General features: G+C 42.2%; 2 protein-coding genes across 9 annotated transcripts in view; one reads left to right on the top strand and one right to left on the bottom strand.

Annotated features, from left to right (window-relative positions):
* The window catches only part of LOC146492503 (class I histocompatibility antigen, F10 alpha chain-like), a 168,189-nt gene extending 160,934 nt beyond the window's left edge, over positions 1 to 7,255 (bottom strand). For 3 of the 8 annotated variants that reach the window (XM_085149212.1, XM_085149214.1, XM_085149213.1), the window contains exons 1-2: positions 7,089 to 7,255; positions 31 to 306 (exon numbers count right to left, since the gene is read on the bottom strand). In XM_085149212.1, the coding sequence (XP_085005338.1) occupies positions 31 to 306; positions 7,089 to 7,161 (349 nt within the window). In that variant the 5' untranslated portion in view covers positions 7,162 to 7,255. Of the gene's footprint in view, positions 1 to 30; positions 307 to 5,189; positions 5,697 to 7,088 lie in introns of those variants that run through there. The other 5 variants (XM_085149211.1, XM_085149215.1, XM_085149216.1 and 2 more) reach the window with 3 other exon arrangements.
* Positions 7,256 to 14,678: 7,423 nt separating this feature from the next.
* Positions 14,679 to 16,769, top strand: LOC146492502 (major histocompatibility complex class I-related protein 1-like). The gene is made up of 5 exons (XM_085148936.1): positions 14,679 to 14,977; positions 15,094 to 15,384; positions 15,801 to 16,085; positions 16,415 to 16,540; positions 16,709 to 16,769. Exons 1-5 carry the CDS (start codon positions 14,779 to 14,781, stop codon positions 16,765 to 16,767), a joined length of 960 nt encoding a protein of 319 aa, XP_085005062.1. The 5' UTR covers positions 14,679 to 14,778; the 3' UTR covers positions 16,768 to 16,769.
* Positions 16,770 to 21,468: the final 4,699 nt, after the last annotated feature.

Below are 21,468 nucleotides of genomic sequence, written 5' to 3'. Positions count from 1 at the left end.
CTCAATCATTCACACTGAGAAACAACTTACTGCTTGAGTCATTCTGTCTCATTCGCTCCATCAGGATGCCGATGTTGACCTTGAACCACTGCTGCTTGCTCTTGCGGGACTGTGTGCCTTTATCCCAGTAATCAGCAGGTAAACGCTCTCTCATCCACTCCTGTTTGGGAACCTTTTTCTGATGCTCGCTGTCAAAGTAGTCGATCATCCTGTCGTCCAGCAAACCCATGGCTGTGAACTCGTGGATGCCCGGGAGGCTGACAGGTTTGGAGAGCGCCGTGTAGATGTAATGGAGGGAGTGAGTGTCTGAAAGTCACACAGGTGGGAAAACACACAATATTAATTTATTTGTGTATGACAGCTGAGAAGCAGCAGCAGACCAGACACGTGCATTGAAGTTGTTTTCCTGACAATTAAAATTAAAGTAAAAACAGCTGCTTACTGACGCTCTGTAACATTCAGTCAGAGGCTGTGTCCCAATCCAGCGACCGCACGCTCCGGAGTACACATTTTGAGACCTATTACGTCACAGCGACGCGGCGACGGCTGTCCCAATTCGAAGTGTACTTCAAACGCATACTCCAAATGCGCAGTTCATTTCCCCAAATATCAAGGGTGGTCCGGTGCATGCTTCGTGGTCCCATATATCCCACAATTCATAGCGCGGCGGTGTGTGTGGATAATTTTTCCGCAAAATACGGCAGAAGGGAGCAGCCGAAGAGTGAACTGTCAAAAGTAAGTACTGAATATGACGTCACTTATTTATGTGCAAATGTTTAATAACGAAGAACATTAAAACATTACTGTTGGCCACATGTCGGCAAAGTTATGTGACACTAGTGATGTTTGTACTAACTTGGTTTTAAAGCCTTTACTTCAAAATATACGCCGTTCAATAGTTGACTTTAATCTTACAGAGAATGTGATGATTTTGTGGATAATTAAAGTCAGTCATATATCCACAAACACAACAGGCTGAAAGTCAGTGATGCTGCTCGGTTTGCAGTCCTGAATATCACGGCACAAGCAGGATTCACTGCACTGTTAATGTTAACTATGTTATATTGCTGCCTCTGTTTGGTGGTGTCGAGCCACACGGACTTTAACGTGTGTTTGAACGAGCTGACGGTTCACTCGTTAAGCTGAAAGAAAGATGCTTTAATCACAGAGTCACACATGTGTCCACTGTACCATCTGGAACTCTTCTTGTTCAGCACTCGTAATAACACAAACACTAAATCCTCCTGTTTGTAGCAGTGTGTACACCTGAGACTGTCACCTGTCTGTCCTGCACTCTTTCTCTGTTTCTTTCTCTCTGATTGTGGAATAAAAGTATGAACATGTGTTTATAAGTTACACTTGTGTTTGAATCCTGCAGCTTATCACACATTTGATTTCCATGTGTGACGACTGCAAGTGTCCAGAGTGAGGACAGACTGAGGGACCCACTGCTGCACATCATCTGTGAGGCTTTGCACCCCTGATGATCCACCAGGACAAACTCAGCAGTGTGTGAGGAAGAGGAGGAGGAGTATTTTGGATTAGTAGCACTGCTGTGTTTGTTGCATCATATTGCTGTAATTTTTTATATGCTTTATATATTCTGAGCTAAGTTGATCTATAGTGTTACATCATATTCTATAAGGATGTTATGTGTTTGTAGACTTTCTGCCCAGTTTGACCCATTTAGCAGAAGTCAGCCTGTTTAAGGCTCTGATATCTATTCTGTGTGACTTGGTCTGATTTTCTCACCCAATAAAGGAATATTTCATATATCAGTCTACTCTTCATTCTATCAGACACAGTTATCACAGCTCGTACATTTTAAATGGCCAAATTAGCCAAATTTAGTAATGCCAACATATTAAACGAACAATATTTGTCTCTTATATATAATACATCTATATATGCACTGTCACAGATACTTGTCTTTGAGTGAAGATTTAAGGTGATAGGAAATATAAATAACTGCAACTTGAATCTTTGACCCAGAGTTCAAGTTCACTGCTGTTATATATATATATATCACAATAATCTGACAATAACTATAATATTGGCCATATTATATTTACATTACACAGTGAGATGATTTAGTCTCATGAACAACATCAGCTAATTGTTATTTACTAACTAATCTTGAAGCCCTTGAATCATGTTTTACAGTCCTGTGGTCTCAGCCTCAGATACTCAACTAATCAAAGTGATGTCATGACAAAAATGATTGACCAACAAAACATTTTTCTCCTTCATTTCTGTCAAACAAAGCTGTTGTAACGTTTCTCGCGGTTAGTATCATGGTTGCTAGGCAACCTGAACAGCGTGACGTAGGCTAGACCGTCCCATTTCACAAGCCTCTCACTTCCGCACTTCTCGTACTTGTAGTACGCACCGTACATAGTGCGCCGAAGCGTGCGGTCGCTGGATTGGGACACAGCCTGAGTTCAAACTAAAGCTGAAGCTGTTTCTGTTCTCGGCTGTGTGAAGACGTCAGTGCACCTGATCTACAAACCTGACTGATGTTTAAAGGCAGAGCAAAACACTTCCTCCTCTCGCTCGGTCTTCAGTTAGCTCACGTTTACAAACACTTACGCTTCTTTACGAGTTTAGGTACAAACGTGTTTTAGTTTTTAACACAACTGTGGTCGGCATGAAGCTGGACACTCTGGTGACGGTGGCAGAGAAGAGGAGAAAGAAAGTGCTGGACATCCTCTGCATATGGTCATAAACAACCAGAGGAGTCTGTTCAGTAACAGGCTGCTCCTCTCAAAGTCTCGGACCAACAAACTCCTCGCTGGAGGGGAAACAGGAGGACAAAGGAGGGCGGGAACAACAAAGTGTTTTTTTCACTGTGCAATATTTGTTATATTCAACTGTGCAACAATCACTGTGCAATAGACTCACAAAAGTTGAAATGTACAATGGACTGTGGCAGTCTAGAGCTCATCAATGAGATGTGTGACATCTACACTCAGCCCAGAGTTTTAAATAAAATGGTGCCTGGTTATTCAAACGAACTCCTCAACATGTATGACCCCAAAGAGCGCTGAGATCATCTAGATGCTCTTAGCACAACCAAGGTTGAAGCACAGAGGAGATCGGGCCTTTGCAGCAGCAGCAGCCAGACTCTGGAATAATCTGCCACAGGAGATTCGTACTTCAGAGTCTATTTAATCTTTTCAATCGCATCTTCAAACTCACTTTTTTACTTTGGCTTTTAATTCAAGTTCAGTATGAGCACCATCAGGCCTGTTTTATGTTTTTATTGTTAATTCACTGTCGTCTTATTTATCTGTATTTGTTTCTCTATTGTTTTCTCTTGTTTTTGACCGATTGTGAAGCACTTTGGTCGACTGTTGTTTTTTTAAATGTGCTATAGAAATAAATTTTGAATTGAACTGACTATATTTCACTAGTATTCCCCTTTATTCCCATTATATGTTCTGTATTTACATATGTGTATACATGTATATATGCTATATTTATGCTTATTTTCATGCTCTCTCACTCCCCTTGTTTTGGTATTCCAAGTCTACTGGAAACTGAATTACTCGGAGGAACCCACCCGAGGGATTAATAAAGTTTAATCTAATCTAATAAAGCTAGATAATTCTCTGCTGAAATTTTCTATATGAAAACATTGTTCATTCAGTTGTTAAAGAAAATAGAGACAGCTCTGACAACAACGATGATTCCAGAACAAGCTCTAGAGTCCAGTCTGGATGTTTAAGCTAACCGGTGACAGTCACAGAACATTATGTCAGGTTATATTAATGAACTAAACCTGAAGAAAACTGACAGAAAATCTTACGAAACTATTGAAAATATTAAAAAAATTAAAGATATTATTCTTAGTCTCTCTGTTTGGTTACTGCAGAGCCAGCTTTGGTCCACCCACAGCAGAATGTGTGCGCCACCATCAGTCAGCTGCAGGTACTGCAGTCTGTTTATATCTTATAACGTCACCCAATCAATGCTTGGGTTTATTATTATTATTAATAACACCCACAATAACATCAAAACCAATAAAAACTCTAAGAAAATATGTTTCAACTTTAAAAACTAAACTGAATTTAAAACTTATCAAAATAATGAACAAATGAAACTAGAATAACAGCGAGACTTGACTGAGAGAAACTATCAGTATTATTGTCACATTTTCTTACTAAATGTAAAAAATAAATAAATGTAATAAAACGAATCATCACTTGTTACAATAATTAAACAGTTTTCCTCAGCACGAGCTGTTCTCCTGGTAAAGAGATCATCGTAACATTCCTGTGTCAACGTCAAAAACGTCACCTCACAGACCTCAAACAACATCAGCACAGCAATAATTAGTTTCATTTAAAAGTTATACCTTTGATTTCAGCTCTGAACTCAAACCGACAGAGACACGAGTGACGTGTTTCTGTCAGCGTGGGAAAAAAACCCTGCAGTGTCTCAGGTGCGTTCACTGAATGTGGGGAAAATGTTATTAATTCAATAAAAGATTTAGTTTTCAAATCTCGCACCTGTCTCAGGTAAGCAGGAAAACAAGTTGTTTACAGTAAACTCTGAGATGCTTCTGACTGTTCGTCACGTCACAGATATGATAATAATGTGATCAGTCCGGCTCAGCAGCATCAGCTCACAGCGACACACCTGTTCTTACCTGTTTACTCAGGACATGATTCACAACCGCTAACACGAAGTCCACTGCTATAAACCAGAGGACTCTAACCTATATTATCGCACTGGTTAATACACACACAGACACACACACACAGACACACACACACACAGTTTACAGCCGTGATCTTCAGTCAGCTTTGAAGTTTTCAGGTTTTGAACTCATTACTGTTATGAAACTGGTCTTAAACACAGCCAAGAATTTAAATGAAAAGATTAAATCAATAAAATGTTCAGTATTTGTGTCTGTAAGTGTTTCTCTTCGGGCCTCAGCAGACCCGCGGCCGCAGCTGAACTTGAGAAACACCTGGGAGGATTAAAGCGCTTTCTTCGTTCCCACTTTCACACACCTGGTGTACAGAGTCACGCCACGGCACAAAAAACACCCCAAGAAACAGTTTTTGCAGATTAATTAAACTAAAATCGTCGTCTGAACTTTTGTTTTTCAGCGACGTCACAGTCCGTTTTTACTTTCGGTTTAGACCCGCTCCGTTAGCGTCGGTAAAAAAGCGCAAACTCACCGCAGTTTACGGTCAGCGCCGTCCCCAGAAGGACGAACACCGCGAACAGGTTCATCGTGACTCCGAATCACAGCCTCTGCTCGGTAAAAATCTCAGACTTATCCGCTTTTCGGTCGGAGGCGTCCTCCCCGCGTCCTTCCTGAACTGATCGGCTCTATTTCCTGACTCTGTCTGCTCACTGCTGCATTCACGGCCGCTCGTAAACAACAGACGCCTTCAAGTCACGCCCACCTGCTGGCCTCAATAGCGTTTACGTAACTGACAAAGGTGAGAGAGCAGGTAGAACCAACGGAGCTCAAACTGTCCCACAAACTGCATTTATTTATTTTATCACAGAGACAGAAGCTTCAGGTTTGAGTGGTTGAAAAGACCCCAAATGTCCCCGACTGGAAGGATTTCACAAACTTAAGAAGCCCAGCTGAGTTTTTTAAAGCAGTCCAGACCATCAGGACCTGAAGGACCGACAGCACGCACACCTTCACCTCAGTGCTCACAGATCAGTCTGAAAAACTCAGCTCAGAGAAACAGGATCCACTTTTTACTCAAAGTCTACCCTGGAAAAAGATTAATTAAAAAAATAATAATCTGTGCGTGTTTCACGTGTTTGTGGTTCTTTAGAAGAACCTTTTTAAACTAAAATAATCACTTTTCAGATTTGACCCTGTGCGGATTAAAGACTTAACCAGCCGTGCCTGATGAAAGTATTTACACGTTCAGTGAATGTGTCACAGAGCTTCCTGGTTCCTGCTCCGTGTTTTATTTCCTCATTGCAGCAGTTTGCGTCAGCTGATTCTTCTGTTCTCTCGAAAACATTTCATCTGCGCACATTAAACATGTGTCGGACTCACGGAGGGCTCGTGGGGACTTGTTAAACTGTAAGAAATGTTGAAGTAACACAAACAAACTCCTCCAAGGAAACGGACACTTCTGATTGGCGGAGTTTGTGACTACATAAAAAAATAAATCAGTAGCTATAATCTAATAACATTTAATAATAATTACTTTTACTAACTCATAATTCTGAAACAAATTTTATTTTTTTATATTAAAATCATAGGACACACAATGTGTACTGATGTAACACAAGAATAAGCAAATTAAATGATGTTCACCCACAACAGCTGGACTCACGTTCACAGCGAGGAAGAACTGAAAGACTTTTTTTTGTTTCCTTAAATATGTTGGAAAATAGAAACATCTGTATGGATCCCAGATGTTCATAACCAGTGTGTCCATATGTGTGTGTGTATGTCTATGGGATCATTCTGTAACACTAACAACAAATATTAAACCAAAAGATGAAGAAGAATCAGCTGATGAGTTATTATATGTCAACCAACTCACTCACACACACACACACACACTCACACACACACACACACACACACACACACACTCACACACACACACACACAAACACACACACACACACAGCTTCTGTCCTTTGGCTGTGGTACAGGCCTCTAAACGGGTTTCCGTTTATGTGAAGAGACTAAAACCTGATGAATAAACTGGCTGATCCATCTGTTTATGAAGGTTAAAGGTCAACATGTCCTAACAGGAGTCTGGATTATGAGATGGACTAAAAACTCAAACAGTCAGATGACCGATTAACAGAAGGAATAAGAGCCAGACTTTGAGTGTGAGTCAGTGTTGACGGAGTTAAACGAGCTTTGAGCCACAGATGTGCAGAAAAGCCCAGAAGCAAGCTCTTATTTATGGTCGGTGGGGGCGAGATTAAACGAACACACACTTCCTGGTTTCTAAAATATATATAAAAAAACATGTGAATGGTGAGAATCCAGCAGCTGGTTTATACCAGCCTGTCACCTGAACTGTAAACAGGAAACTAATACGAAGGGTTTTTTTACGGTCATGTGGTCAATGCGGCCCACTTACCGCCTCCAGCCGGGCCCACGTTCACCCACAGGAAGGGCAGAAACAAAAAGATCCAGGTCTTTGTGAAATTCATGATTTTGATGCGACAAAAATCTTCAGAAAAACAGAAACCTGCTCAGAACAAGCCCACGGTCCCTGCGGGTTGCTATGATTATTATTATTATTACTGCTGCCGCCTGTAGGGGGCGCTACAGACGACTAGCTGCCTCCATTTACACCCGCCTTCTTCACACCAACAGCAGCCAATCAGATAACTAGTCTGCGGTTGCTGGGTAGATTACATGATACAAGGTTAGAGCCGGCGAAGAGTGCGGTGACGTCACAGCGTGGAGAAATTTGTAGCTGCTGCCAAAGTGCCTAACCCTAACCCTGTAACATGAATCCTGCTGCTGACCTTCACTTCTGTATGTTTGTCACCCACAAACACTAAAATCTGTAAAGAATAAACAAATAAGGACTTTTTAATAAAGTTTACTTCATGATAAACACTTAAAACACTGTTAGAGCTCTACAGATGTTTAAATCCAGGTGTTGATGAAGGTTTTCGACCGTTTTCGATGATTCGAAACGTCGTTTACGTTTGGACGAAACAGCTGCGTTTTCAAAAAGTGTAGGTGTGAACGTAGCCTAAAAGAGTTTATTTCCTTACTACCTGTTATGTTTTGCAGATTACTTGTATTTGCTTTATTGTTTATTTAATGTTAATTTAATTAAAATTAAATTAAATTAAATTAATTAGTTAAACTAACTTTAATTAATTGAATTTTAAAATTAAAATTAACATTAAATAATTAAAATAAACTTAATTGCGAGGTGTGAAATAAACCGCAATGGAGAAAAATATGGGTGTGTGGTTGGAGGATGTGTTTGTGTGTGCGTGTGCGCGCGTGCACGCGGGGGGGGAAAACTTTTTTTCTTGTAAAACAAAGGGGGGGGGGGGTAGCAAAAAAAGTTTGGGAACCGCTGTTTTAAATTAAGAACATATGATCATTAACAAAGGTTTACGTCTGGTTAAGCTTCACAGCTGTTCATCCTATTTGAAGATAAAGTCAGTAAATGAAGGATAAACAGAACTACCATAACCAGCGCTGCCCCCACGATGTCTACGGTTAAATTCACTTCAACAGTTCCATTTAACACAAACATTTAGGAGGTGAAACACAGTAAAATAGAATAAAAATAAGTAAAAACCTGTAGACAAACCAGAAGACAGTAGTACTGATCAGTCCCTGAACTTCAGGCATGTTAGAAAATTCAAAGAGGGGAGTCCATGTCAGTTCCCTGTACTGAAGCATCCAGATCTTAGGATCAGAGTCCGAATGAGAGCCACAGGAAGTGAGGCTTTTTATGGAGCCGTGTTTAGTGTCTTACAAGAAAGTTTCAAATATGGTTTCCTGTGGTATATTTGGGAATGTCCCTAACAGTGTTGGGACTAACCCGTTATTAAGTAACGCGTTACAGTAACTACGTTATTATTGTGGTAACGAGCACAGTAACTAGTTATTATGCCAAAACCAGGAACGCGTTACTCGTTACTGGGCTTTAGATAGACTCGTTACTTCGTGTGGAGGCATCGCGGAGCTTCCACAGATTCAGTAACATTAGCAAGTGGTGGAGGCAGCAGGTGGATGCATCAGAGCATCAGAATGATGTGGATGTCTCTGATAGAGGCCAAAGTAATAAAACCCTCTGCACGGTCACGGGAAGACGATCCTCCTCACAGGTCGGAGTCGTGTTTCACAGCTGGAAACCAAAGCCACGACTTCAGAGTCCAGGCGTGCACGACACTGCTCATCCACGGGGGACTTTGCTCCTTCTCAGGCTCCTCAAACCTGGATGTTGTCCTCCCAGCTCTCGCCACGTGGCCCTCCTCCACCTCCTCCCCTGACAGCAGGAAGTGTGACTCCACCTCCACGGCTCCAACCCGGTCTGCCTCGCTCGCTCCATCCTGACCCGGGCTTACCGAGTGTGGTTAAAATGATGCTTTAGTCATCAGATGGCTTTACATCAAATATAATAAACATTTACCAGAAATCCACAGAAATAGAAACAACATCCTGAGATCAGACCTGGACAGAAAATGTCGTAAACAATAATAAAAAGAGATTTCACAAAGTTTCTTTGAACCACAGTTATTTAAATTTAAATGACGTAAAAACTCTTCTTCTGTTGTTTTAAATGTGCGTTATAAATAGAAAGGGTTTCACATCAAAGGTTCATTTTACTCAGCAACTTCCACACATAACTCATCTTTCAGTTATAGTTTTGTCACACGTGGTGTAGAGGTGCTTTCCCCCGTGGGCTGTGACTCTGAGCGCTGCCTCATTCAGAGCATCTCTCTGTCGGACACGCAGCGTGGATAAACTCGGTGTGATCGGCGAGCTGAGGCTTTAAAGGGATTTAAAATGTTCATCGTGGCTTTTCTGCTGCTGTGGGGACTAACGGAGAGCGCCGGTGAGTCCCCGTTTCTAACACCGGGCGGGTTAAAGCAGGCTGTGCCGTTAGTCCCGCGTGTCTGTGGGTCGCTTTGTGTTATTGAGAAACAAAGAGAGTGAACCTGAGCCGGGCACGAGCCTGAGGCAGCGTTTACAAAGAGGTTAAATATAGAATTTAAAAAATATCTGTTTTTCAAGTTTACAGCTCTGTGTTATTGTACTGACATTATAACCAACCGGTCCTTTATCGCCACTTAAAATATTTTTACAGAACTATCGTAATATTTGCTCGCAGTTCTTCTGTCCTGTTGGTCAGCTTACTCTGACAAAACACATGTTTGATGTTAATGAGATTTTTTAACTGCATAAATAAAGGTTATATTGAAGTCGCTGCCAAAAACTGACGGCGGCTTCTAGCGTGTTACACGAATGTTGTTTGTGGCTCAGTGTGACTTTGTTGTGTCGGACAGAGTCCACACACGTGTGACGGTTACCGTGGAGAAGCAGCGGTTAGTCTTTGTGCGCGTGGTAACACGTGGTTAACGGAAACTCATTCAGCATCAGCTGCACGCGCACAGACACGTCCGTTTGGTTTCGCGCCTTTATTTCATTTATTTTTATCGATCTGTTCATCGATAAAGTTCAGATCAGATGAATTTTCATCCTCATCGATACAGAGACGAGGAAGTAACTTCAACCTTTAACGCCAACATCTAGAAATGACGTCACGGTAACGGCGGCCGCGCTCGTGACGTCAGTTCAACTTGAATTTTCACGTTATTTCCCGACTGAGCGTCGTGAACAAAGCGGGGTCCCACTCCCACGCCGTTCCTCTGAGCGGTGAGGTAGAAACAAGTGTCCACAAACCCGGAAATAACCCGTGATGATTATTTCACAGCGCACAGCCTGCGTGTTTATGTGTGTCACGGTAAAGGTGGCAAACTACAAAATACTGAGAAACACACAAATGTCCACGTCAAACAGAAACAGATGAAACAGACAGTGAACTGTCACCGTGTTACCGCTGCTCTGACTGCTCCTATTTAAACTGCTATAAATATGTCAGCTGTTTCCCTCATGATGATATCCGGTCACTTTGAGCCACAAACAACATTCCTGTCACAAAGTCGAAGCTGCAGTCAGTTTTTGTGACTTTCATATATCCTTTAATCTGTGCAGCTGACAGTGCAACTAATGTAACAGTAGTTCAGGGTTGGTTATAATGTAGGTGCAATAACACAGAGTTATGAAGATACTTGAAAAACTATTTTTCAGATGTTATATAACGCCTGTGTAAATCCTGTTCACTGAAGTCTTTTTACAATATAAATTAAAACATCACACAAAAAACGCACAGAAACAGTTTTTGGCTCCATATCAGCTCAGTCTGAGTTTGGATTTCAAAATAAGAGTTACTTGAAATTCTGTACAATTTCAAAGTGCAATTATTTTGAAATACAAACTCAGAGTGACTTGATATTGATACTTGATACTGATTCAACTTTACCCAAGAAAACATGAAAACTAGCAGCTCAAAATAAAAATAACAAAGGAAGAAAAATATCATGTGCACAGAAAACTGGAGCCCACGCAGTCAGCTTCCTACTCTGAAGAACAGCTGTCACTGCTGGATTCAACATCTGTTCTCTACAAGAGGAACACACACACACACACACACACTCCTCGTGCCCCTGGTACACTGCGCAGAAACACTTTGCCACACACACACACACACACAGTCTGAGTAAAATACAGATGAAGGCTGATCAGTATCGGTACCTCGGCTCCGTTCACAGCTGCAGTTTTGTCGCCTCGCTGGCAGGAAACGTGAAAAAGGAAATCACCAACGGTTTAATGAGACGTGTCGGCTCCTAAAGAGGCTTAAACAAAGAGAGAGAGCAGACTCAGGATCGTGCACAGGTCAGAGAGGTGTCAGTTTGTGTAGCAGTAACATGACACCGCTCTGTGTGGTGGCACCACCTCACTGCTCCACCTGAAGCAGCTGTCTGAAGGTCTGGTTCACAGAAACAGACGTTTAAAGCTTTAAAAGCACTGAGACGACACTCTGCTGTTAGTTTGTCTCTGCTTTTATAACTGATCTGTGATCAGTGTGAGGATGTGGTGTGAGCGCTGCTCTATAAAGGTTAATAATCAACCACTGACGCTGAGCTCAGTCACAGTTTTCACTAAAGCGCCTCGTTTGACCTGCTCCGTCACCATGGTAACTAATGCTTGATGATGAGAGTTTGGATTAAAATGAGCAGGAAGATCAAATTCAAATTCAAATTTAATTTGTCACATACACAGTCATACACAATATGATATGCAGTGAAATGCTTACACAACTGCTCGTGACCTAAAATAAAAGACTATGATAGGAAATAAATATGAAAATTAAAATAAAGGGTAAATTTAACTAGGAAGGAATAAAATAAAATATAAAAATTAAAGTTAAAAATAAGATAACTGTACAAAAAAATACACAATATAGAAATATATAAGAATATATGAAGAAATATAGAACAATAAGAGCAGCTGTACGAGTAATAAATGGTATGAAGAAATATAATGTCCATGTTGTGCAATCCACATGTGTAAGTGTCCTGTGCAGTGCAAATATGCTTAAAGTGATTTATTTAAGTGACTTGTGATAAAGTGATTCGATTAGATGACCCCGCAGTGCAGTTGTGCAGCAGCCACCAGTGTAATCAAACGTGTGTGTGTAAGAACTATATGTGTGGGTCAGTACTGTGTGAGGTGTGATTGAGAGACCGTATCGCCTGCGGGAAGAAGCTCCTCCTCAGTCTCTCTGTGTTGGTCTTCAGGGAGCGGAATCGCTTTCCTGACCTCAGCAGAGAGAACAGTCTGTTGTTGGGGTGGCTGAGGTCCTTCATAATCCTCCTGGCCTTGGTCCAGCACCGCCTGCTGTAGACTGAGTGCAGGTCAGGGAGCTCGGAGCGGATGGTGCGCTCAGCTGATCGCACAACCCTCTGTAGAGCTCGTCTGTCCTGCATGGTGCTGTTCCCGAACCAGGTTGAGATGTTTCCCGTAGGGCTCCCGATATATATCCCGATATAAAACATCTATCATCCGATAACGATATAAATCACAAAAATTTAACATTTTCTGTAAATTCTGTGAATCTCGTGTTGCTGAAGTGTTTCCAGCTGGGCGTTGTGTACCTGGAGTGTTTTAACCGATGCATGAAACGATACATTTTTAGACAGAAGTTGTAACGACGCCGTTTTCTTTGTGAGTGTTTATTACACGGCGTGCTGCGGGGAAAAGCCTGTTCTAACGTTTGAGTCTAAGGTTTGTTTTTTAGCACCTGACGGCTCTTTTTGCTTCTCATCTGTAAACTCTGCATACTCTTTCACGTGATTCTGTTTATTTTGACAACACAAAAACAGGCGCTTGTCCGTCCGTAGGGTGGTTATATTAAATATAAGAGAAAGGTGTGTCACCAGGGTGCCAATTTTAAATACACGTAGACATTGAGGGCTATCAGGGCTATCATTGTCAAACAGCTAACAGATCATCTGCAGAGGAATGGTTTATTTGAAGAGTTTCAGTCAGGTTTCAGAGCTCATCACAGCACAGAAACAGCTTTAGTGAAGGTTACAAATGATCTTCTTATGGCCTCTGACAGTGGACTCATCTCTGTGCTTGTCCTGCTAGACCTTAGTGCAGCATTCGATACTGTTGACCATAATATCCTATTAGAGCGATTAGAACATGCTGTAGGTATTACAGGTATTGCACTGCAGTGGTTTGTATCATATCTATCTAATAGACTCCAGTTTGTGCATGTAAATGGAGAGTCCTCTTCACACACTGAGGTTAATTATGGAGTGTAGCATGTGGGAAAAGTTGTTTTTAACACAGTAAGGCTTCTGTTCCTACTGCTGAGGTGAACGGATAAGCCTTCTTCTTTGGCTCTCGAAGGAGCCGGACGCACTTCTTCTCCTCTCCCTTATCTTCCCTGCTTGTGTCCTTGTCTAGTCTCGTGTTTTTTTTTTGTATTTTCCCTGGCACATTCTCTCACAGTCTGTTCTCTAAAACCTAAAAGAGGAATTATGGATTTGATCAACTGGTCTCTGAATGCAATTGACGCCCCTTTCTCAACGAGAAGTCTGGGCTTGGGTGAGCCTGAGTGCTGAAGATATCTACCTATTCAGAACCATGGTAACAGGGTTCTGGCTGATCGGAGCTGGCTTGGCCCTGACTTATCGAAGAATTAAGAAAGCGGAACCAGCTGCTCAAACCCCCACAAGGCTGCTGTGAATACTCAGAATAAGATCTCTGACTGCAGACCGGATACATCTCGGAAGGGCTAGCTCGGAATAACATCTCTGGGCGCAAAATTGGATGACATCTCGGGGAGGCACACTGCCGTGAGTTCTCAGAATCGGCTCCTTGAGCACAAGAAATGACAACATCACAGAACGCAAGTACTAAAGTAAAAGTAAAAGTAAAGTAAAAAGCACCATCACTTATGCAGATACCCTCTCGGCGCCAGCTGCAAGGCCGGAGCTGAACAAAACACCCTGATAACGACTGTGTTGAGTCTGTTCTTCCCTACAAGGCCACCTGGGTTGCTGGAAGACTGTTTACTTAGCCTGGCAGGGCGAAGGACACTGTCTCAGCTGAACTATGGACACGCACACACGCACATATACTGATACTGATAAGCACTCACCGACGCATCACCCTCCCTACCCCGGATCCAACGCCACCTCCAACGCTTACCTCCCCTCTGATGTGGACATCGGGTCAGTTGGAGGCGCAGTCGAAGATTGCAGCGGTCCCAGATCAGATGTACACACTGGAACTCTTTCCCATGTTGCTGTCTGTGTTTGTTGTGCTATGGTGTGTTGATATCTGTGCATTCCTGTATTATCCTTCTGTGTTACACATTTCCATGTTTTTTTCCTCGCTACCTAGCCTGACTTGTCTCCCCAATGTGATGTTTGTGTTGTATGTACGGTCGGCAAGGTCAGTCATCTCGGTTGTGGGCAAAAGACCTGCAACTGACAAATAAAGGCTATCTCTCTGTCTCTCTCTTTTATGTTTCATAAAACGCAGCCAGTAAATAGAGGCCTATTTCAAACACATGAGTGAGATCTGGTGATGCATCTCACCTGTGTTTAATTAAATTTCCTCCTGTGTGACTTTCAGACACTCACTCCCTCCATTACATCTACACGGCGTTCTCCAAACCTGTCGGCCTCCAGGGCATCCACGAGTTCACAGCCATGGGTTTGCTGGACAACAGGATGATCGACTACTTTGACAGCGAGCATCAGAAAAAAGTTCCCAAACAGGAGTGGATGAGAGAGCGTTTACCTGCTGATTACTGGGATAAAGGCACACAGTCCCGCAAGAGCAAGCAGCAGTGGTTCAAGGTCAACATCGGCATCCTGATGGAGCGAATGAGGCAGAATGACTCAAGCAGTAAGTTGTTTCTCAGTGTGAATGATTGAGTAATCCTGACCCACACATCATGGTGTCCTCTCTGAATCTCTGTTCTTCTGATATCTTCTTCATTTCTGTCACTGTTGTTCCTTCAGCCCCTCACGTTCTTCAGTGGATGCACGGCTGTGAGGCTGAAATAGAGCCTAACAGCACGCTCAGGTTTGTCCGAGGCATGGACATGTACAGCTACGATGGAGACGACTTCCTGTCCTTCGATGACAAAAACGGAGTCTGGGTTGCTCCGACTCCCGAGGCAGAACCCACCAAGAGGAAGTGGGACGGCGTCCAGGTGCTGAAAGAGTACACCAAGGGATACCTGGAGAACGAGTGCATCGATTGGCTGAGCAAGTTTGTGAATTATGAGGATAAGCAGCTACAAAGCGCCTGTATGTATGTCATAAAATAAAAATAATATTATCATTTATTTATTTTTAAACATTGTTAATAGACTAGTTGTGGTAATATGACCTCACATAATTATTGTGTTCTTGGTCAGTTTTACAGAAACGCTTCACTGATGGATTATTGTTTAAACACAATCATGTCATTGATCTCTGATAACAACTTAAACCTGAGATTTTGATTGTTGTCTGCAAACTTCAGGTTAAACTGTTATGAAGTACAAACCAGTGTCACCGAGTCTCTTTCACGCACCTTTGAGACAAATTGAACCAAAACACACAAAAACCATCAAACTAAGCCTCGCCACGTCTGCCTCGTCTCACACACTGTGCCAGACGCCACATAAACATCAAACCAAGCAGCAGCAACACACTTATCACTTTCCATTCCCTCCATCCAGCTCCACCTGATCTGCACGTGTTTGCAAAGAACTCCAGAGTGCAGACAAACGTCGTCCTCACCTGCCTCGCCACGGGCTTCTACCCCAAAGACGTCGCAGTGACGATCAGGAGGAACGAACGTGTTCTGACTGCAGACGACGGCCTGAAGAGCTCAGGACTTCTCCCCAATAACGACGACACGTTCCAGAGGAGAGAGAGCGTGGAGGTTTTAAAGTCTGACCCGGCTACGTACAGCTGTGAGGTCTTTCACAAAGCGACCGATGTGGGAATGTCTAAGAGCTGGGGTAAGAAGCTGTCATGGTTTTAAAAACGTTCTTTTAACTGGAGATGGAAACACAAACAGAGTCTGCTGCTCACTGTGTAGGTTTCTTCCTGTCCTGTCATCTGATTGGTCAGTTTATGCAGCCTGCCTCAGTAACACAGCAGTGTAGTACCGTGTGCTACCTGACATCCACAGGGGGCGCTGTTTCCCTCAGTGTAGTCATCAGCAAAGAGAGCAGTGCTGTTAGTCAGTTTTAAGGTCACATGTTCCTCACCTGCACAGGTGATTTTCACAGCAGCACAACTGAAAATGAACCAAAGGTAAAGTAAAGTTCTTGTTCTGTGTGTTTAGATCTCAGCCTGTTACCTGTTCCTGATGACGATGGATCCGCCGTCACTGGTCTGGTGGCAGCGCTCCTGCTCGTGCTCATCGGTGTAGGCGTGATTCTGCTGGTCCTACGTAAAAGACGCAACAATGGTAGGTGGAACGAACAGCCCGTGTGTCAGCAGTGAGTTTAAGTGTGGCGATGAATCAGACCATCAAACAAAAGCATCTGACTTACCCACTCTGTGTGTGTGTTTCTCTGCATGCATGCAGAAACACAGCAGATGAGTTTTAATACTTGCTGTCTGTCTGTGCTCGCAGGCAGGAGCAGCGCAGAAACACCAGAATCGCAGGAGTTGAGTGATGTTCGTCAGGAGTAACAGTGAGTTTCTCTCTCATCGTTAGGTCGGCCTGTATTAGTGTAGTGTGCACGCACGCTCAGATGTTTTATTACCTGCACGTGTCGAGTCTCTGCCTCCGAGCGTGCACGAGTCACAGGCTCATAACATGAAGCACACAATGAGGCGGTGTGCATGTTTCATGGTTTTGTGTGTGCTTGTTTCCTGCACAGTGTATTTATGTTTCATGTGCACATGTTAGTGAATGAGGCTCAGAGCGAGTTATAGCACGACATCATCACGTCTCTGTCGCCTCCCCTGAGCTGAGGACAGCAGCTGTCCCGACTCTGCTTCCTCCTGTTGTTGCTTGCATGATGTTCCAGATGTTCACAGCTGGTCAGAGGTCTGGACTGCAGGTGGACTTTCTCCTAAGAGTAGATGCAGTCTGCAGTTTAGCATCGTCCTGCTGAAACATGAAAACATCGTCTGGGTGGATGCTCCAACTGCTACCTACCTGTCAGCACTGATGGAGCTTTTCCAGATGTGCCAGCTGCCACACCTCCAGGGCATCACCACCGTCTTTAAACTTCGTGCTGCCATCACCGTGACACTCTCCTCCACCCACTCCACCCTGCTCTTCTTCACCTCTCCTGTAAAGGAGGAGGAGAACGCTGGCTCATGTCACTGACCAGTTAACCTGCTGAGTTTCAAACTGTTCCTCCAGCTGTTTCTTTTAACTCAAACTTCCTTTTTTTGTTTACCTCAAACCGACTCTGGGACGCATCACTGCTCAAATTGAGCTAAAGTTTGTATCAATGGGGTTTGCTAGTTATGAGTAACTGAGCATGTAAAATAACGCTGCTGCGTTCATCCCTGCAGGTGGAGATCAGAGCTTCCACAGAAGCACGTCGAGACTCGGTGGGACCAGATTTACCAGAACAACACAAACATTTGTTGCACTTTACAGGTGGATCAGCATTAAATGGGATTCCATTTAATTCAATGGATGCGTTTAAACAATTGTTAATGCCCCTTGCAGCTAAATCTACGGTGGCCCTGAGAGGTCCAACTTCAACAACAACAAAAGCAAACAGGAAACACTGCAGAAGCAGACAAAGCACAACTACAGTGTTTCTGGGGACGCAATAATGTGACGGACCGGCTGAGGAAGTGACAGAAACCAAAAGATGTGAAGAGTTGAACTGAAACATGCTTAAAGAAAGCTTTAAGGGTGAATCTGTGAAAAATAATAATAATAATAATAATAATAATAATGTGTGTTTTAATCACATGATTCCTGTAACACATGTTTGCTGTTGGGGGGTGGGGGGGGGGGCAGAGCATGTCATACAACTCCATTTTTATTTATATAGCACCAAATCACAACAACAGTCGCCTCAATGCGATTTTTCTGCTTTTGTTGTGTTTTGTGTGTTTTTGAAGCGGTGGCATTGTGGTTAGCACTGCTGCCTCACAACAAATGGTCCTGAGTTCAATTCAGGCGGAGTCTCTCTGTATGAAGTTTGCATGTTCTCCCTGTGTTTGTGTGGGTTCCTCCACTGTCCAAAGACATGCAGTTTGTAAGGATAGCTTAATTGATTAACATACATAGTAGAGGTGGGAATCACCATACATCCCACGATACGATATTATCCCAATACTTAACACACGATACGATATTATTGCATTTTTTAAAAAATATTTTGCGATATTCAGATTCTGTACATAAAGGTAAACTTTATCAATCATCATTTTCTCAGGATTCTTGCTCAGAAAAAGGATCAACATGCTCTGAAGTCAGAGCACAAAAACCTTCTTTGTAACAAAATATCGATTTCTGCTGTCCCTGTATCCATACATTATTAGCAAACAAAACATCACCATGCTACACAGTATCCATTTTTCCCCCACCCCTACTAAATTGCCCATAGGTGTGAATGTGAATGGTTGTGTGTCTCTGTGTGTCTCTGTGTGTCAGCCTTGCCACAGACTGGCGACCTGTCCAGGGTTTACTCCACCTTTCGCTCTATGGCAGCTGAGGCTCCAGCGCCCCTGAAAAGGAGAAGGAGGTGGATGGATGTTTTTAAAGCTGCGGTGCGTTTGACGTCTCAGGGCAGTATCAGAGTTTAAGTCGCACGCCAGTGTTGAACGGAGATCACAGACTGAAGCAAACACTTTTAAAGCAGCTCAGAGCCTGAGAACATGTTTGGTCTGACATGATGCTACAACATATATGTGCTTTAAGTTCACACATTTTGACCCACAGCTGTAAAATGGTGATGACGTGGTGTCGTCACACGGTTGGGTGGGCGAGGTGTGCACACGCTTGTGGCTGCGAGACCTCGAGAACGAGGCGATGTAGGATGTTGCAACTAAAGACGGCACAGGTACTGAGTTCAATCATCTTCATGTGTCACATCAGATGTTTGTTTCTAACATACAGAGCGTCACTGTGTTATCATTAACGCTAACCGTCACGCCATCATGAGGGTGACAGTAAGAGTGAGGCAGCAACGTTAACAGGAAACTATGACACTGATTTCATGTTTTAATAAATCAAAATATCTGCTGTATGACTCTGTGAGTTTGTGTTTCCACTGTGTGATGATGAATAATGACGAGGTCAATAAAAGCAGGACTGACAGGTGTTTAACATTTAAAGCTTTTAATTTGAAAAATGTAATGAACGTTAATATTTCCGGGACCAGCTTTTGTTCTGTGTTCAGGTCACTTGTTATTCTGCTGTGGTTGTTTTAAAGTGCTTTATAAATAAAGGTGATGATGAATAAACAAACAAACATAACTTTACTGTTGTGTTTTTGTTCCACTGTTAAATATTTAGATATATTTTAGGAAGCATAAAACAAATGTTACAGAGTTTTTTTGCTTCTGTATTTTTATTTTCTATAACTAATAAAGTGAAATCGATGAGTTTCTGCCCGAACATCTTCTGAGGTATTTTAATGACACGTTTCTTTAACACTATTTCATTCTAGTCGTTACTTTTTACCCTATTACAGATATTTTACAGACGGAGTTATTTTGGAATAATATTTTTTAGAATAAAGACTTAAAGTGATTATAAATCTTTTTAAGTCAGCTGGCTGTGTTTGCAGTCATTCATTAAACTTAATATTTATGGATGCATTTTGCACTTCTCTCTTACACAACGTCTGTCTTACTTGTGTCTGTTTTTAACTTTAAATTTTGATTTTACTTTCGTTTTTATGTGTGAATATATAAACTCCTGCAGTGTCTCATGGAGTCTTTATTTTAACTCTGCTGTTTTGTTGTTTCTAACTTTCAGACGTCTCTGATTTCAGACTCGTTTTGCAAAAAGCAAATAAAAAAAGTCTCAAATGTTACAGTCTGCAGTTCCATCTTTGTTGTTTGAATTATTGTATACCAGACTTGTTATAAAGTAAAAACCAGCACATTGATCCTGCATGTGAATGTCGTGGATCAGAGCTTGTGTGATCAGAAACGTAGCCAGTCTGCAGATGCGTCTCTTTTTATAGGTTTGACATTTTTTTGATGCAAACGTGTGTTATTGTGTGTTTCTGTGTGGTTGTAGTCGTCACGTATGAAAGGGCGGCGTACTGTAAAATCATCGGCCTCATTTACAGTCTGTACTCACAAGCATGTAAGTGAAACTAATATTTTAGAAGAAGCAAAAGTAGAACGTGCAGCTTAATGACCCAGCGACTGACAGCGGTTACATTAAGGAGCCGTTGGCCAACGGCTTCAGTGTTTATGGGCTCTTGTGTTGCTTTTGTTCTTAGTTTTGTTGTTAGTGGCTGATTTTCATTCATGCTTTGGTGTTGTGAGTCTTTCGTTCTGTAGTCATATTTATATTCTCTCCTCTGTTAATCCTCATTCAGTTCCCCAGTGTTTGTTTGGCACTCTGCGTCTGTTTCACTTCCTTCTCTGTCTGATTGTCCTGATTGCCTACAGCTTTGTCCTGTAACCCTCCTGTTTCCACTTCCCTGATTACCCTTCCCCTCACTATCCTCACAGTCTGCCATCTTAGATATAGATAGATATAATTTTTATTTCAAATATGCAAATATAATTGAAATAACAACAGAAAAAAAAACAAAACTTAAAAATCATCAAGTTTTCATGTAGATATCTTTGTCTACAGAATGTGTGTGCTCGAAAAGGAGTAGGATGAAGTTTACACTTTTCTTGTTCCTACCCCCTTATTTCACATTTCATTGCTTACAAATCCATATCCAGGATTCAACATTATTTGATCATATATGCTTAACTATGTACAAGTCTAACACATTGAACATACACAAATAAAACCATTTTCAGCGCGTAAACCAGAAAAACAACAAACTACATTTTTACATAAACTAATCACTCTGTCTATAACACCCGCTTAATCTCTGAGCTTGTTTTATATCTATGTGACAAACACCTTAATAAACACTTAAGGTTGGGTTACTCAGGCCTTGATCTATAAAAAAAAAAAGAGGACACAATGAGACGACTCAGTCACTGAGAGGAAGATTTCCTATATTCATGCAATTTATTATTTTTGAACAATCGTGTGAATTTTTGTATTGATGTACTTGTCTTGATTTCATCTGTACAGGTGTTCCACACACGAACTCCTCTGACTGTAATGCTCTGATATTTTACATTTGTTCTTACTACTGGCTTGCTGAACATAAGGGTTCCTCTCAGGTCAGGAGTAGGGATGGGTATCGTTTAGGTTTTATCCGATACCGGTGC

The sequence above is a fragment of the Neolamprologus multifasciatus genome, chromosome 22 (assembly GCF_963576455.1).
Source record: "Neolamprologus multifasciatus chromosome 22, fNeoMul1.2, whole genome shotgun sequence".
NCBI lineage: Eukaryota > Metazoa > Chordata > Actinopteri > Cichliformes > Cichlidae > Neolamprologus > Neolamprologus multifasciatus.
This window is presented reverse-complemented; position numbering and strand designations above follow the sequence as displayed.

Excerpts from the sequence above, each read along its gene's own strand:
- LOC146492502 (XM_085148936.1), top strand. The coding sequence starts at position 14,779 with ATGGGTTTGCTGGACAACAGGATGATCGACTACTTTGACAGCGAGCAT. Across the intron at positions 14,978-15,093 it reads GAGGCAGAATGACTCAAGCA|CCCCTCACGTTCTTCAGTGG; the intron begins GTAAGTTGTTTC and ends TTGTTCCTTCAG. Across the intron at positions 15,385-15,800 it reads TAAGCAGCTACAAAGCGCCT|CTCCACCTGATCTGCACGTG; the intron begins GTATGTATGTCA and ends CCCTCCATCCAG.